The sequence below is a fragment of the Phyllostomus discolor genome, chromosome 3 (genome assembly GCF_004126475.2).
Source record: "Phyllostomus discolor isolate MPI-MPIP mPhyDis1 chromosome 3, mPhyDis1.pri.v3, whole genome shotgun sequence".
NCBI lineage: Eukaryota > Metazoa > Chordata > Mammalia > Chiroptera > Phyllostomidae > Phyllostomus > Phyllostomus discolor.
The window spans coordinates 99,089,787-99,105,473 of record NC_040905.2 but is presented as its reverse complement, the minus strand read 5'-3'; the positions used below and the strand labels follow the sequence as shown (position 1 = coordinate 99,105,473).

Below are 15,687 nucleotides of genomic sequence, written 5' to 3'. Positions count from 1 at the left end.
AACCAATCTGGGCTCAGGGCTGCTAAATTAATGAGTGAAACTGGTCTCCCTTCCACTCCCAGCGTTCGTTTGCTATCTGTTCTATCTAACATGGATACAGAGACCTCCCAGCTACCTGGTCCTGGGGCATTTTCCCCTTGGCCTCTGCAGTTTCCCGTTGGCCTTGAAATGCTCCCTTTAATGGATGGGGCCTCTGCGGCTCCCTGTTTCTCCCGCTTCTCTCTCTCTGGCTCCCTTTCTGCCCATCTTGTCTTGGTGGCAGTTTTCATGGTTACATTTGTGGCTTCTTTTTTTTTTTTTTTTTTTTTATCTTACGGCTGGTGCACTTTCCTCAAACAGTGTCATCCTGACCCACGCCTTTGTTTAAATTGTTTCCTCTGCTAATTGGAAATGACCTCCTGGTTAACTCGTCTTCCACGGGACAGCACTGTTGTGTCCGCAATCCTGTGTGTGTCTGTGCTGTACAGCCACTGCTGGTTAAAGGCTCTCCAGTCCATGCTCCCTTCCCATCTTGTGAACCTCTCCTTTCAACACTTTACACACTTGATCCAATCATTTCACACCCTGGGATGGCCTGAGGGCAGGAATGGAGCTAGAGCCCGCCCACCGCTGGTTAAATGAACAGGAATAGCAAAGTTTTGAACCTATGAGAACTTGAGTATGCTACCATCCAGAATGCTTTTATTAAAGCTGTATGTATGTGTTTATTTTTTTGTTTATTTATTTTTGTTGAAAAGACTATATACACATGGTACAAAATTTCAAAGGTATTCGGGAGAAGAGAAGCCCGTTTCCCAGCTTTGTGCCCCAGGCCTTGGAGTCCCCTAGCAACATTGTTACTCTTTTGTTTCAGGCCTTGCCTGTGCTCTTTTTGCACACCTTGTTCTGGGCACCAGCTCCTTTCGCTGGAAGTTACAGATTCTTTTCTGACTCCTACATCGCAGCTCCCTGGTGCCCTGTGCAGGGTCTTCCCTCCAGCTCCCTGCTCCCCGTGGCGGCCCTCCCTGCTCCCCCTGGTGGCCGTGCCCCTCGCTGCAGCGGCCGTGCGCCCCGCCCCGCCCCGCCCCGGCCTCAGCGGGCACAGCCGAGGGAGGGGTCGCGGAGGCGGCGCCGTCAGCGCCGGTCCAGACGGTGGGAGCCCAGGCTCCGGAGCAACATGGCGGTGCGAGTGCTGCACACCCGCGGAGCGGCCTCGGCCGGCGGCCTCCTACAGCATGCGGCCCCCTGCAGCCTCCTGCCTGGGCTCCGGTGAGCAGCGCCGCCCTTTCGGGGAGGGGCCGCTACGGGGCGGAGGGCACGGGGTCCCTGGCGTGGATCTCCGCCCCAGCCTGGCCTCGCTCCCACGGGGCAGGGCGGCGGGTCTGCGGGGCACCGAGGGCCGAGGCCACGGTCAGCGGTGGCCTCGAGGTGGACCGACGCCTCGCCTCGGCGGGGTCCAAGCACCTTCTCCCCAGGCTCAAGGTCACGGCGGGGACTGTGTTCGGCACCAAGGCCAAGTACGCCTGCTGTGCCTGCGGGGCCTGCAGGACCTTCACCCTGCGCGACCTGGAGAGGTGGCCGAGCGGTGCGCGTGCGACTGGGGCCGCAGGCCCTGCTGTCGGCCTGCCGGGTTCCCGCCGGGCATCCTGACAAGGCTGCGTGCCCGGGCAGAGCCTCTGTGTCTGCATCTGCAATTATCAGTAGAGGTACAATTTACCTCTTAGGTGGTTGTGAGGGAAGAAATAACACATCTTCCCGGGTGAGCCCCATTGAAGGGGCGGGAGTAAGGAGTTCTCACTACTAGGAACAGTCTTTGACTTACATATAAAAGTAAGTAGTGGATCAAAAAGTATTTACAATTATCAGCAATAGGTAGGCGTTGGGTTCATGTTTTAACTTTTCTTCTAACTTCAGATTATGTTCGGTTTTCTGAATCCATCACTTTGACATAGTCATGTCCCATTTTTCACATTCAGAAAGCAAACCAAACCCCCAAAGCCTGTGCTGTTATAACTTGTACGTAGGTTTGCGTTCTCGTTTTCTTCACATTGGGTAGTTTAAATGCTATCTTTTTGTTTGTTTTTAATTAAATAATGAGCCTCTAGAAAATACAGTTGGCACCTAAAAATGAAAAAGCAAAGAAACTACCTGTTGTTTGTTAAACTCTTACTATGGGCTGGGGAGCTTTATGAAATACGACTTATTTAATTAAATCCTAGAAAAAAATAATAACTCCTAGTAGTAATCTTAAGTAATAGGATCTGCATTTTAGATATCAAATGGAACCTCAAAAGTTATGAGATGCATAGCTAGAAAAGGCTTTTTCTAGCCTGAGTCCCAGTTTGTCAGGCTTCAGGCCCAGCACCCCTCCTAGGACTGATGGTCAACTTGTATTTCCAAATTCAGTGTTTCTGTTTCTAAATTGACTAACAAATCAACATCCTTTTATTTTTATTCTGTTATTGAGCATCTCCTGTGTGTCATCTTACTTTTTTCACACAGGTGATATGAGCCCATGAACTTCATGTTTTCTTCTTTCAGCTGAGACTGAAGGTATTCACTCAACATGTTTACCTACAATGCCCAGGGTCACAAAGCTAGGAAACTGAAGAATGTGACATGGGTATGCCCAGTACCCTCACTTCCTGCTGGGACCAAATGCTCTTAACCTTGGAGTCCTTATCTCTATCCAGCTTATTGACTCTTTGATTGCTCTCTCAGATCCCCTGTACCTTTTGACTATTCCTTCCTGGGCTCTAGTCTGCCTTAACTGTAGGTATTCTGTAGGACTCAGTCTAGACCCAGTTATTTATCTGAGTCTGTCAGATATTGTATGTATATGATGCCTTTGAAGCTCTATGAAACTGAGCATAATAGCCTTAGTCACTATCCTCAGGAAGCCATGGCCAAAGTAAAAACCCATATAGACATACAGATTGAGGTAGGTGCTATGAGAGAAGATCGGGGAACCTACCCCTTGAGATCACAGAAGGCCTCTCCAAGAAGATGACTTTAAGCTGAGACCAGGAGGGTCAGTGCACGTGAAAGTCCTGAGTGGGAAGGAGCCGTACATGCTGAAAAACCCCAGGAAAGTCTAGGAGGCTGGAGCACAGGGGTGAAGGGAAGACTGGCTAGAGGACAGGTGACAAGGAGCAGGGACCAAATAATCCCAGGCCTTGCAAATTGTCTCTTAGAGAGTTTGGATTTTATTCTGGGAACTGTGGAAAACATTTGAAGTATAACTTCTAGCATGACATGATCAGATCTTCAGTTTTCAAAGGTTGATCTGACTTTAGAAAGGGGACAGAATCAAGGGTGATGACAAACTGGGTGGAAGCTTATGCCATTTACTGAGAGTAATTTGTCATATAGGCATATGAGTGCCCACCATATGCTGGGTGCTATTGGAAACAGTGAATAAGGCACGCAGGATCCTCGCCATCTTGCTAATAGTCTAGAGAAGGAGCAACAGGTGTGGGGTGAGGCGCAGTTTTGGACCTGGCAAAGTTTGAGATGGATGTGAACTACTCAGATGAAAAGGCCAAGGAAGCAGCTGGCCTGCTTAACCCACATAACTCTACAAAGGAGATGTCGGCTACAGAAAATCTTCGGGAGTTGTCAGCATATAGGAATGCTAAATATTGATAGATGTGTGGGTTTCAGTATACTGTTTTGCATTCAATTGGAAGTTTTTATAATAAAACTTTTTTTTAAACCGTAGGAATCAATGAGATTGCTGGAGAGATTGTGAATAGAGAAAGGGCTGAGAAACAGACCATGGGATGTGTCAACATTTATAGGCTGGATAGGAAAAAGAGGCTGGCAAGGGAGACAGAAGGGGCAGCCAGTGAGGTCATTGTTATATGACAGTGACCAGGAGGAGGTATTTAAAGGAGGAATGGGTCACCTGTGCTAGATGCTGCTAAAAGGTTAAAGTGACAGAAGAAAACTATTTGCCAACAGGGGTATTATGGGTGATCTGCAGGAGTGATTTCAAAGGGAAAGGAGGAAGTCTTCCTAGAACACTTATTTACCAGCACTTCTTCCTCAGCTCTGCTCAGTGCCAGGCCCAGAGTTCCAGCTACTTAGTACATATTGCACTATTGCCCAACTAGTGTTTAAGATGCTTATATGTGCAGAATTTAACTCATCTTCCTCCTACAGAGCCTGCTTGCTTCTCCTGGGTTTTCTGTCCCCAGTTAAGGAACATCTCCCAATTAGTGGCTCAGGCCAGAAACCAGAAGGTCTTCTCCAAGCCCATCTCCTCCTGCTCCCTCCCATTACCTCCAGCGCATTTTCAATCTGCCTTCTCTATTGCCACTCCCCTAGCTCAACTCTCAGAAACATGCTCTCTGCCTTATTGCTCTAGTCCATCTGCCATAATACCACCCAGGCTGCTTTTTACACCTAGAATTTTTTTTGAAAACTTGCTAGCATCACACCACGTACAGAGTAGCATTCAGCTGACGGACATGCGTGGTGCATAAGAGCCTAACCACCTTGTCCCCTTGCCCTACTCCTATCTCAGTTGCCACCCTCCTGTACCCTGTTCTGCCTTACTGAACTCTTTGCTGTTCCAGACACATGCCATACAGTTTCATGAGTCCATGCCCCTGGACATGTTGTTCCTTTTGGAATTATCACCTGTCTTGTTCTCCAAGACAGAGCCAGAATGTCTCCACTTGGAGTCCCTCTTGCTCCTCACTAGCCAAGCTAATGTTTCATTCCCTTGAGCTCCTGGGGTGTGTGTGTGTGTGTGTGTGTGTGTGTGTGTGAGTGTGAGAATAAGCCTACAGTATCTGTCCATGACCACTCTGGCTGTTGACAGGTCGGTTTTTCCCATGAGACTGAACAGGCTAGGCATCTGGTTCATCTTTATATCCACAGAGCCTGGCACATGATGCTTGTTCTATTTAAAATCTAGTGCTCCCATCTAAGTACTAACCAGTCCCAACCTTGCTTAGCTTCTGAGATCAGATGAGACTGGGTGGGTTCAGAGTGCTATAGCTGTAGACTTTTGTAGAATGTGCTGCTCCCTACCCTACCCTCTGTGAAGTGCTGCACAGCATATATATGATCTTATAAAGACAACTGGTGGTGATGTTTGTCACTATCATTAACCCCAGCTGAAACCGGATCTTACCACCCTGACAGCTTTTGACATCACTGCTTCTACCCCTTTCCATGATTCAGTTTGGACAGCTGGGGGACCCAGGCACATTAGGCAGCTGTGGTCACCTGGCACTCAAAAGATTTCAGAGCTTCACAGTCAGATGGGGATAATGCTGGCCAGCCTATTTTTCATTTGTCCAGACAGTTGCTACCCAAGTTCACGAGCAAACAACATTCCAGTTCTTGCGTGTGTCCTGTGATAGCATTTCTCAGATATACCTTTAGTTTACAAAACATTTATATCTGACTTCATTTTACTCATTCTATAATATATCCCTTTGGTATTATTAAAATCTGGAGCAAATGCTCAGTTGGGGAGATTTGTGTTTGGGAGGTATCCCTTAATAGTAAAAATATTTTGAACTTCATAGATCTACGTTTATACTTTTATTTTGCCACTTTTAGCTCAGGTCATTTAACCTCTCTGAGCCAATCTTTAAAGTTCATTGTTACATACTTTGCTAGATTGTTCTGAGGACTAAGAACTAAATGAGAGGACATAGACAAACTACCTAGTCCAGTACCTAACAGGAAATATGTACACATTAACTTTTAATCCCCCTAAGTTCTAAGGAGAAGGAGGAGATAAATTACTTTGGGATTTTTTCTGTTCCAGATTTAGTCTGCCAATAATTGTTTATTATGCTCTTTTATTTTATAAAGTATTAAATGCTGCCCTGGCCAGTGTGGCTCTGTTGGCTGGAGCATTGTCCCGTGAACTGAAAGTTCATGGGTTCAATTCCTGGTGAGGGCACATGCCCACCTTGTGGATTGGGTCCCAAGTTGGGCCACATGGAAGGGGCAACTGATCAATGTTTCTCCCCCCCCCCCTCTAAAATCAATAAGCATGTCCTCAGGTGAGGATTTAAAAAAAATATATTAAATGCCATAGAAATTAAATGTCAACATGTGTATGCTTGTATATACATTTCTGGAAGGATACAGTAAAAGCTGTTAGTAGTAGTTGCTGTGATGAGTATTTTATGTTTCAAATGAAATTTCCTACTGCTAATATTTTTTGAAACTTCTGCGAAATCTCTTAATTGTTCATAATTGTTATTCCTAGGTTCTTACAATGTATGTAACCAAGAAAAATTAAGCACAATTTCTGTTTAGTGGACTTAAAATCTAAATTAAAGAAAAAACAAGAATTGTACAAAGTCCCATTAATCATAAAACTTTATACACCATATACAAAAATAAATTCAAGGTGGATAAAAGACTTAAATATAAAATGTGACACCATTAAAGTCCTAGAGGAGAACGTAGGTAGGAAAATCTCAGATATCTCACGCAGAAACTTTTTACTGACTTGTCTCCTAGAGCAAGGGACATAAAGGAAAGAATAAACAAATGGGACCTCATCAAAATTAAAAGCTTCTGCACAGCTAAAGAAAACAGTATCAAAATTAAAAGAGAACCAACTGTATGGGAAAACATATTTGCCAATGATACCTCAGACAAGGGTTTGATCTCCAAAATATATAAAGAACTTACAAGACTGCACTCTAAGAAGACAAGGAATCCAATTAAAAAGTGGGCAAAGGACTTGAACAGACACATCTCCAAGGAGGACATACAGAAAATCCAAAGACACATGAAACGATGTTCAATATCGCTAGCTATCAGAGAGATGCAAATTAAAACCACAATGAGATACCACTTCACACCAGTCAGAATGGCCATCATAAACAAAGCAACAAACAACAAGTGTTGGAGAGGTTGTAGAGAAAAGGGATCCCTAGTGCACTGCTGGTGGGACTGCAGACTGGTACAACCACTATGGAAAGCAGTATGGAACTTCTTCAGAAAACTAAAAATGGATCTGCCTTTTGACCCTGCAATTCCACTGCTGGGACTCTATCTTAAGAATACTAAAACACCAATTCAAAAGAACCTATGCATCCCAATGTTCATAGCAGCACAATTTACAATAGCTAGATGCTGGAAGCAACCAAGATGCCCATCAGTAAATGAATGGATCAAAAAACTATGGTACATTTACACAATGGAATTCTATGCAGCAGAAAGAAAGAAGGAGCTCCTACCCTTTGCAACAGCGTGGATGGAGCTGGAAAACATTATGCTAAGCGAAACAAGCCAGTCAGTGAAAGACAAATACCATATGATCTCACCTTTAACAGGAACCTAAACAACAAAACAAAGAAACAAGCAAAATATAACCAAAGACACTGAAATAAAGTCCAGGCTGACAGTGCCCACAGAAGAGAGTAGAGGGAATTTAAGGGGACAGTGGGAAGGGTTCACAGGAACAAACTTAAAGGACACATGGTCATAAACTAAGGGGAGGGTGGTAATGGGAGGGAAGTGGGGAGGGATGGGAGGGGGGACTGGATTGGGAGTAAAAAGGAGAAAACTGTATTTGAACAATGATTAAAATAAAAAAAAACTTAAAAAAATCATAAAACTTTATATTTTGTAAATCATTAATTTTGTATACTTGACATATTGCTTGATAATATAATGCAAATATCCTAAAATGTGTTGTGTTTAAAACAAATTGACAAAATGTTTTTATTTTTATTGAAATAAATTTTAACATAATTCATTTGAAGAATTGCCTTCTTCAGAACGAGTTTATTTGTATAATCAACCAGTGAATTGAAAACAGAAATAAATACTGTATGTTTTGGTTTGGAGTAAAAGGCTAATAGTTTTTATATGTTATTTATTTAACATTTTAAAATTTGTTTTTAGAGAGAGGGGAAGGGAGAGAGAAAGAGAGGAAGAGAGGCACTGATGTGACAGAGAAACATTGATCAGTTGCCTCTTGCACGTGCCTGACCAGCGACTGAATCCACAGCCCAGGCGGCCCCAACCAGGGATCACACTGGCAAGCTTTAGCTTTGAGGGCTGACATCCAACCAACTGAGCCACACGGGTCAGGGCTATTTTTTTTATTTAAAAGTTTGTTTTATTGAAAAAAAAAGGTTTTAAAAACTTAATTTTTTTAACTGTCCCTCTCTCAGAGATACCACCATTAACACGTTCTTAATTCTATCAAATTTTAACATGGTAAAAGCAAAATAGAAGAATGGTAAGATTATGTATTTTTCTCCTTTGCGCTTATAAGAAAAATTGCATGACTGGTATTGACTTATTTTGCTTGTTTACTGTACACTTGCAGCTATGTAATTTTTAAAGGATTTGAAAAAGTACTTTTATATTTCTTGATAATTTATATAAAACATTGTTAATTTTATATTTGTGTTTTATGTTTCTGTATTTGTAACCTTATATCATTGAAAGGTCTTTTTATCTGGTTCTTAGCTGTTTGTGATAATATCTCATGAGTTAGTTTTAAATTAAAAGATATTCTTAAAGCCAAAAAAGGAAAAGGTAGCCATCATCACTATTAGCAGTTCACTTTGTGTGTGTATTTATGGTACTATTCTGTGCCTGCTTTTTTCCCATAATTTCTTTTACATATATGCATGTAGATCTATCATTCTTTTTAATGATTACTTTTCTGATTTTGGATATTCCCTAATTCATTTCACCAGTCCCATTAATGGGCATCCAAATTTCCTGTCCCAGGAACAAACTGGAAACAAGGCAGTTATGAACGTTTTTGTGCATTTGACTCTGTGCACTTATCTAAACATAGCTGCAAGTGCAATTATTTGGGCCATAGTTTTACAGTTTTAATTTCGATATAGATAGTGTCGCACTGCCCTCTAGTCAAGTTACATAGATTGGTAATTCCACTTGCAAGCTGTGGAAGTACATGCACTTAAAAATAAACTCACAGCCCTGGCCGGGTGGCTCAGTTAGTTAGAGCATTGTACAGTACACAGAAAAGGTGCTAGTTCAATTCCTGGCCAGGACACACATCTAGGTTGTAGGTTCAATCCCTCATCGAGGTGCATACAGGAGACAACCAGTCGATGTTTTTGTCTCACATTGTTGTTTCTCTCTCTCTCTCTCTCTCTTCCTCTCTGTCTCTCTAAATAAATAAATAAAACTCACAGACACAGACAACAAAATGAATGGTTGTGACCAGACGGGAAGCAGGATGGGAGGCAGGGTGAAGAGAGTAAAGGGGGTCAAATATATGGTGACAGAAAGAAACTAGTCTTCATGCAGTGAACACACAATAGAGTATACAAATGTCAAATTATAATCTTGTACACCTGAAAACTATGTAATGGTGTTGACCAGTGTTCCCCCAATAAGTTTAATTAAAAAGAAAAAGAAAAATTTTATGGTTAAAGTATAGTTTGTTATTCCAATCAAACATCCTCACTTTCTGACAGCATGTATAGTAGAAATTGTTGTAAGATGAAAATTAGCAAATTATGTATTAGTGAAGTTTGTATTTTTAGGTTTTGGTGACATTTAATCTTTTTTTAAATTTTAATTATTGTTCAAGTACATACAATTTTCTATCTTTTACTCCCACACCAGCTCACCCACCCAGACCTCCCCATTTCCCTCCCATTTCCACCTGCCCCTAGTTTTTGTCCATGTGTCCTTTATACTTGTTCCTAGGTGACAGTTAATCTTGATTCTAAGGCTAATTGAGGGCTTGGTTGGAGTGTTATCCCATAGCCAGAAGGTTGCAGGTTTGGTTCCCTGTTCAGACACATACCTAGGTTGCAGCTTCAATCTCTGGTCTAGGACCATGTGATCCCTACTCCAGGTGCATATGGGGTGCAAATGATCAATGCTTCTCTTTCACATCAATGTTTCTCTCCCTGTATATTCAAGAAGCAATGAAAAGAGTGTCCTCAAGCCCTGACTGATGTGGCTCAGTGGACTGAGTGCCAGCCTGTGAACCAAAGAGTCACTGGTTCGATTCCCAGTCAGGTCACATGCCTGGGTTGCAGGCCAGGTCCCCAGTAGGGGACGTGCAAAAGGCAACCACGCATGAATGTTTCTCTCCCTCTCTTTCTCCCTCCCTTCCCCTCTTTCTAAAAATAAATAAATCTTTTTAAAAAATGTCCTCAGGTAAGGATAAAAATTAAAAATTAAATAATTCATTGTCCTGTATATTTTCACATTTTTTTATTCTTGGAAAATATAGGTAACATAAAATTTGCAATTTTGATCATTTTTAAACATATAGTTCAGTGGTGGCATTATGCATTCACATTATTGTGCAGCCATCTCCAGAACTCTTTCACCTTCCCAAACTGAAATTCTCTACCCATTCTCCCCTCAGCCCCTGACAACCACCTTACTTTTTTTCCTCTGTGAATTTGACTACTCTAGGTTTTCATGTTTATTTTTTCTAGATCAAAAATTGCTTTGCAAGAGGGAAAAATACATAGTGGAAATTGCAGATAAGCATGAGAACTGTGTTAGGAGAGTGACAAGTTACTTCTTAATACTTTATTCCTGCTGTTCAGAGTGTGCATAATGGAAAGCAGACCTTTGGTGGTAGCCCGGGTTCTAGTGAAGTGCTTAGAGCAGGTGCCCAAGGCACGTTTGCTGAATGGATGATGGATTTATGAAAACAGTGTATTATGTGATACTACCTGAGGACACTAACATTTTTGTACTTCTGATGAAACTCACATTTTTTGTTTGTTACTCCGTAGGAGGTTGACATCTTCCAGTAACAGACTTCGAGAAGACAGCTGGTTGAAATCCTTATTTGTCCGGAAAGTTGATCCAAGAAAAGATGCTCACTCCAATCTCCTAGCCAAAAAAGAAACAAGCAGCCTATACAAATTACAGTGTGAGTGATGGGTCTGCTGTCTTCCTATTTGACTTTTTTCCCCTTTGTTCATAAGTTCATTGTTGAATTTTCTTTTGTTTCAGTTCACAATGTTAAACCGGAATGCCTAGAAGCATACAACAAAATTTGGTATGTATACCAAACTATCCTTTACTTGGGGAAAAATAATGATTTTAATAACTTGTTGGTTCAGCTAACACTTGATAGCAGAATGAAATCTTTGTTTCATTTTCTTAAAGCTAAATGTTCAGAGACCCTTAAGTTGAGCTCTATATGGGATTACCAGAGGGATTTAGATTTTAGTCACTCATACACTACATTATCACATAAGCTATCAAACCTTAGAATGTTACCAGTCTCTTAAGGTTAGAAGGACCCTTGCAAAGCTGTATAGTCCATCAGCTCATCCAGTGCTTATGTTCTTCTGCAAACCTTCCTGACTGCTTGTGCTTAAATACATTCATACATCCCATCATCTCTGGACAGCTATGATGGTTAGGAATTAGAACTCATGTCCTTATGACCTCCATTGTTTCCAGTTTTACTTCTAAGTAAAACTACCACATGAAAGTCCTGTGTGTATTAGAATGTAGTTGCCATTTCTTCCCAAATCTTCCATTTGCCAGAATTCAAGTTCCTTCAGCAGATTCTCATTATTTGAGCTCTATTCTCATGATCTGAGTTCTATATGCTCCTATAGAATTTATAAACTTTTAGACTAAAGAGAAAATTACATCAGTTCTTTTTTTAATTTAATTTATTGATTATGCTAATACAGTTGTCCTGATTTTTCCTCCCTTTGCCCCCTTCCACCCAGCACCCCCCCACCCTTCCTCAAGCAATGTCCACACCATTGTTCATGTCCATGGTCATGGGTATAAGTTCTTTAGCTACTCCATTTCCTATGCTGTACTTACCATCCCATGGCTATTCTGTAACTACCTATTTGTACTTCTTACTCCCCTTACTTCTTCACCCATTCCCCTACATCCCATCCCATTCAGCAACCATCAAAACTCTCTCCCTATCCATGATTCTGTCTCTGTTCTTGTTTGCTTAGGTTGTTTTTTAGATTCCATTGTTGACAGATACGTATTTTTGCCATCGTAGTATTCCTAGTTGTGATCTTCTTTTTCTTAAATAAGTCCCTTTACCATTTCATATAATAATGGTTTGGTGATGAATTCCTTTAGTTTTTGTCTGGGAAGCTCTTTACCTGCTCTTCGATTCTAAATGATAGCTTTGCTGGGTAAAGCAATCTTGGCTATAGGCCCCTACTTTTCATGAGTTCGAGTATTTCTGGCCAGCAAAGTTTCTTTAAAGAAATCAGCTGACAGTCTTATGGGAACTCCCCTGTAGGTAACTAACTGCTTTCCTCTTGTTGCTTTTAATATTGTCTCTTTATCTTTAACCTTTGGCATTTTAATTATGTGTCTTGGAGTAGGCCTCTTTGCATCCATCTTATTTGGGACTCTATGCTTCCTGGACTTGTATGTCTATTTCCTTCAACAAATTAGGGACGTTTTCTTTCACAATTTTTTTCAGATAGATTTCCAATTACTTGCTCTTTCTCTTTTTCTGCTACCCCTATGATACAAATGTTGGACCTCTTGAAGTTTTGCTCCAGAGGCTGCATATACTGTCCTCATTTTTTTTGGATTCTTTTTTCTTCTTGTTGTTCTGATTGGTTGTTTTTTTTTTCCCTTATGTTCCAAATCATTGATTTGATTCTCAGCTTCATCCACTTTACTGTTGTTTCCCTGTAAACTGTTTATTTCAAATAGTATATCATTCATTTCTGACTGGATCTTTTTTATGCTGTCAAGGTCCTCACTAAGTTCCTTGAGCATTCTTATAACTAGTATTTTGAACTCTGCATCTGATAGATTGCTTATCTCCATTTCGTTTAGCTCTTTTTCTGGAATTTTGATCTGTTCTTTCATTTGGACCATGTTTCTTTGTCTCCTCATTTTGGCTGCCTCCCTGTGTTTGTTTCTGTGTATTAGAGCTGCTTTGACTCCCTGTCTCGGTAGTGTGCCCTAATGTACTAGGTGTACTATAGGGTCCAGTGGCACAGCCTCCCCTATCACCCAAGCTGGGTACTCGAGGTGCATCCTTTGTGTGGACTGAGTACACCCTCATCTTGTAGTTGAGTCTTGGTTGCTGTTGGCAGATCAGTGGGAGGGATTTACCCAGGCCAGTCAGCTGCAAGGACTGGCTGTGACCACTGACCACTAATCTCTGCCCTCCATGAAGGATCAGCTGTGCAGGGGCAGGGTGGTGGTGCTCTGGCATGGTCTGTAGCTGTCCAATGGGTGCAGTGGCCCTGGGGTTTCCCAGGTGGTACAGGTCAGGGTCAGTCCCCCCCTATGTTTTGCCCAGGGCCACCTTGCCTGAAGTATAAATTAGTCTTAGATGGCTGCCACTTGTGCTGGTCTGGGAGATTCCCAGGGGAAGCCAAGCTGTGAATGTGGGCTGGCTACTGCTAGTGCTGTCCCTGGGGCTCACTGAGGTCACTCTTTGTTTGTTTGATAGGGTTTAGGAAGTAGTGAAGCATGAGCAAAGACCGGCCATTCATATGGAAAAGCAGCTTTTGTAGGCCCATACCTTGGGTGGGTTAGAGTCTCTGGGGATCTCCAAGGGTGGTCAAACAGTGTTAACCAGGTTGATGGATTCTCAGTTATGGCACCAGCTTGCTGGCTCTGTTGGGTTTAGAAAAGGGACAATGTCCTCTGCTTGCCTTGATGCCATACACTTCAGTTCCTCCATTTATGCCACTGGTGTGTTCCAAACTGCCACCTCAGTGCCAGAGCTCAGATGGAGTGATTCTGAGTAGGTTAGTGTGGGTTCTTTAAGAGGAACTGCTTGGGGCTCCACCAGTTTCTTCCACAGACTCAATCCCCTCTGGTTTTTGTGGCCAGAAGTTGTGGGGACTTACCTTCCTGACACTGGAACCCTGGGATGGGGGAGTCTACTGTGGGGGTAGGCATCCTCACTCCTGAGATATCCTTCCCGAATTTTATCCACCATGCATGGATATGGGACAAGCCCATTCCGCATCTACACCCCTCCTACCAGTCTGGATGGATGTGGTTTCTGACAACAATTCCATAGTTATCAGACATCCATTTAACTCAATTTCTGATGGTTCCGAGTGATGGTTGTTCTGTATTTTAGTTGTAATTTTGATGTGTTGTGCAAAGAGGTGATCTGTGTCTGCCTACACTGCCATCTTGCCTGGAAGTCCTATGTCATTTCTTAATTAAATTAATAGAAATAGTATTTTAATGGTCAATTTTGAGCAATTGTAATTAAAAAGCATTTTTTACCTTTAATATCTGCTACTTTCATGAGAAAACAAATGATTCTGTCATCATAATCAGTATAATTTTCAGAAGCAAAAGTCTTATTTTTGTACATGGCTTATGAAATAAAACATTAGTATAGAATTTCTTACCATGGCACAGTTTTCTTTATTTAAAAAATTGCCCTAAAATAAAGCAGATACTAATTTCTAAATCTTTTCTCATAAAACAAAATTATCTCTCTATGCTGATGTTTCCTTGGGTTATCTCTCCTGTCCTGTTTTTATTACTTCATCTCCTGTCTCAGATACATCTGTTCATATTCCTGTTGGATGTCTTGCTCTTCCTTCAGACTCAGCAGGTAGGATTACCTTGCTTTCAACATCCCTGTGTGTGTCACTCACAGAGGTTTTATTTAACCCTTTCCTACGTGTTCATGATTAGTCACTAAGGGCTCTCCATTCTTCATCTAACACGTATTTTGGTTCTCTTTGCTCGTCGTCTTATCCATCTCCCTTTCCCAGCCCGCTGAGCCCTGTTTCCAAGGAGCCTTCTTTCTGACTCCTTCCTGGACTCGTAGCTGTACCTGTATTTCCGCCCCAGCCTGCAGTCCCAAAAGTTTATCAAGTTGATCTGCTTGAGTTCTTTTTTCTCCTTCATGATGTTTTTTTTCTTTTCTCTGAAACTTCAGCAACTCCTTGTTCTCAGCAATGTCAATACTTAACTCCTGCCTGGTTTGTCAGGGCCCCAATAATGAGGTTCTTCCCAACCCACCCGGTCCTGGGCACAGATATTGCCTGCCTTTGAACCTCCAGTCAGGTAAAGCCAGGGCTTCCAAGAGCAGGTTTAGGGCTTTCAACAAAGAGGATTGGCTGCAAACCCATATATGATTTTGTATTGAAAACCTGCGCCCATGTCAGTCCTCAGCCCCTTCGTGGACCCCACCTGGGTCATTAGTACAGGTTTCCTTCTTCCACATCGGCTCCAGTTCAGGGCTGTTTACTTCTTGCTCGTGTCATATGACAAAAAGGAGGCCTAATCCCTTTTCCCTAATGGTCTTTCCCCAACCCCAATTTCCACTAATCTCCTCTTAGTTCCGAACGTAAGTCTGTATGAGCCAGTATAAGACCACACCATGTGTATTTTTTGAAGGATAGCATTTGCTTTTATGGGTTTTTAGTTAGACATAAGACCATTCTGACCTCTCCTCTGTTAACAGTTAAAACACACCCATTCCAAGTACCCCAGCCTCTAGTGGTGATTGCTGGTTTCATATTGCTCAGCATCAGCAAACAACTTGAACAGGTTCCATTTCTTGATGTCTTTTTGCATCTATTGTTGAATCTATATTGTACTTTTTCATCATAATTTTTCTATTCAAAAAGTATACCGGCTTTAGCTTTTCTCTTGGCATGGCATAGCTATGTCTCTTTCCCTTGCCTTTCCCTGTACATTAGAATCTGTGCTATAGAAAGGTTTCCATATAACCAAGCTCCGATACCTCTGTTCAGTTAATACCGTGCCCTG

At 42.1% G+C, this 15,687-nt stretch overlaps 1 protein-coding gene across 1 annotated transcript in view; it reads left to right on the top strand.

Moving 5' to 3' along the window:
- The first annotated feature begins 1,075 nt into the window (after positions 1-1,075).
- The window catches only part of NIPSNAP2 (nipsnap homolog 2), a 34,916-nt gene continuing 20,304 nt past the window's right edge, over positions 1,076-15,687 (top strand). Inside the window, exons 1-3 of the mRNA XM_028519298.2 lie at positions 1,076-1,248; positions 10,716-10,855; positions 10,939-10,984. Of these exons, the coding sequence (XP_028375099.1) occupies positions 1,157-1,248; positions 10,716-10,855; positions 10,939-10,984 (278 nt within the window). The 5' untranslated portion in view covers positions 1,076-1,156. The remainder of the gene's footprint in view (positions 1,249-10,715; positions 10,856-10,938; positions 10,985-15,687) is intronic.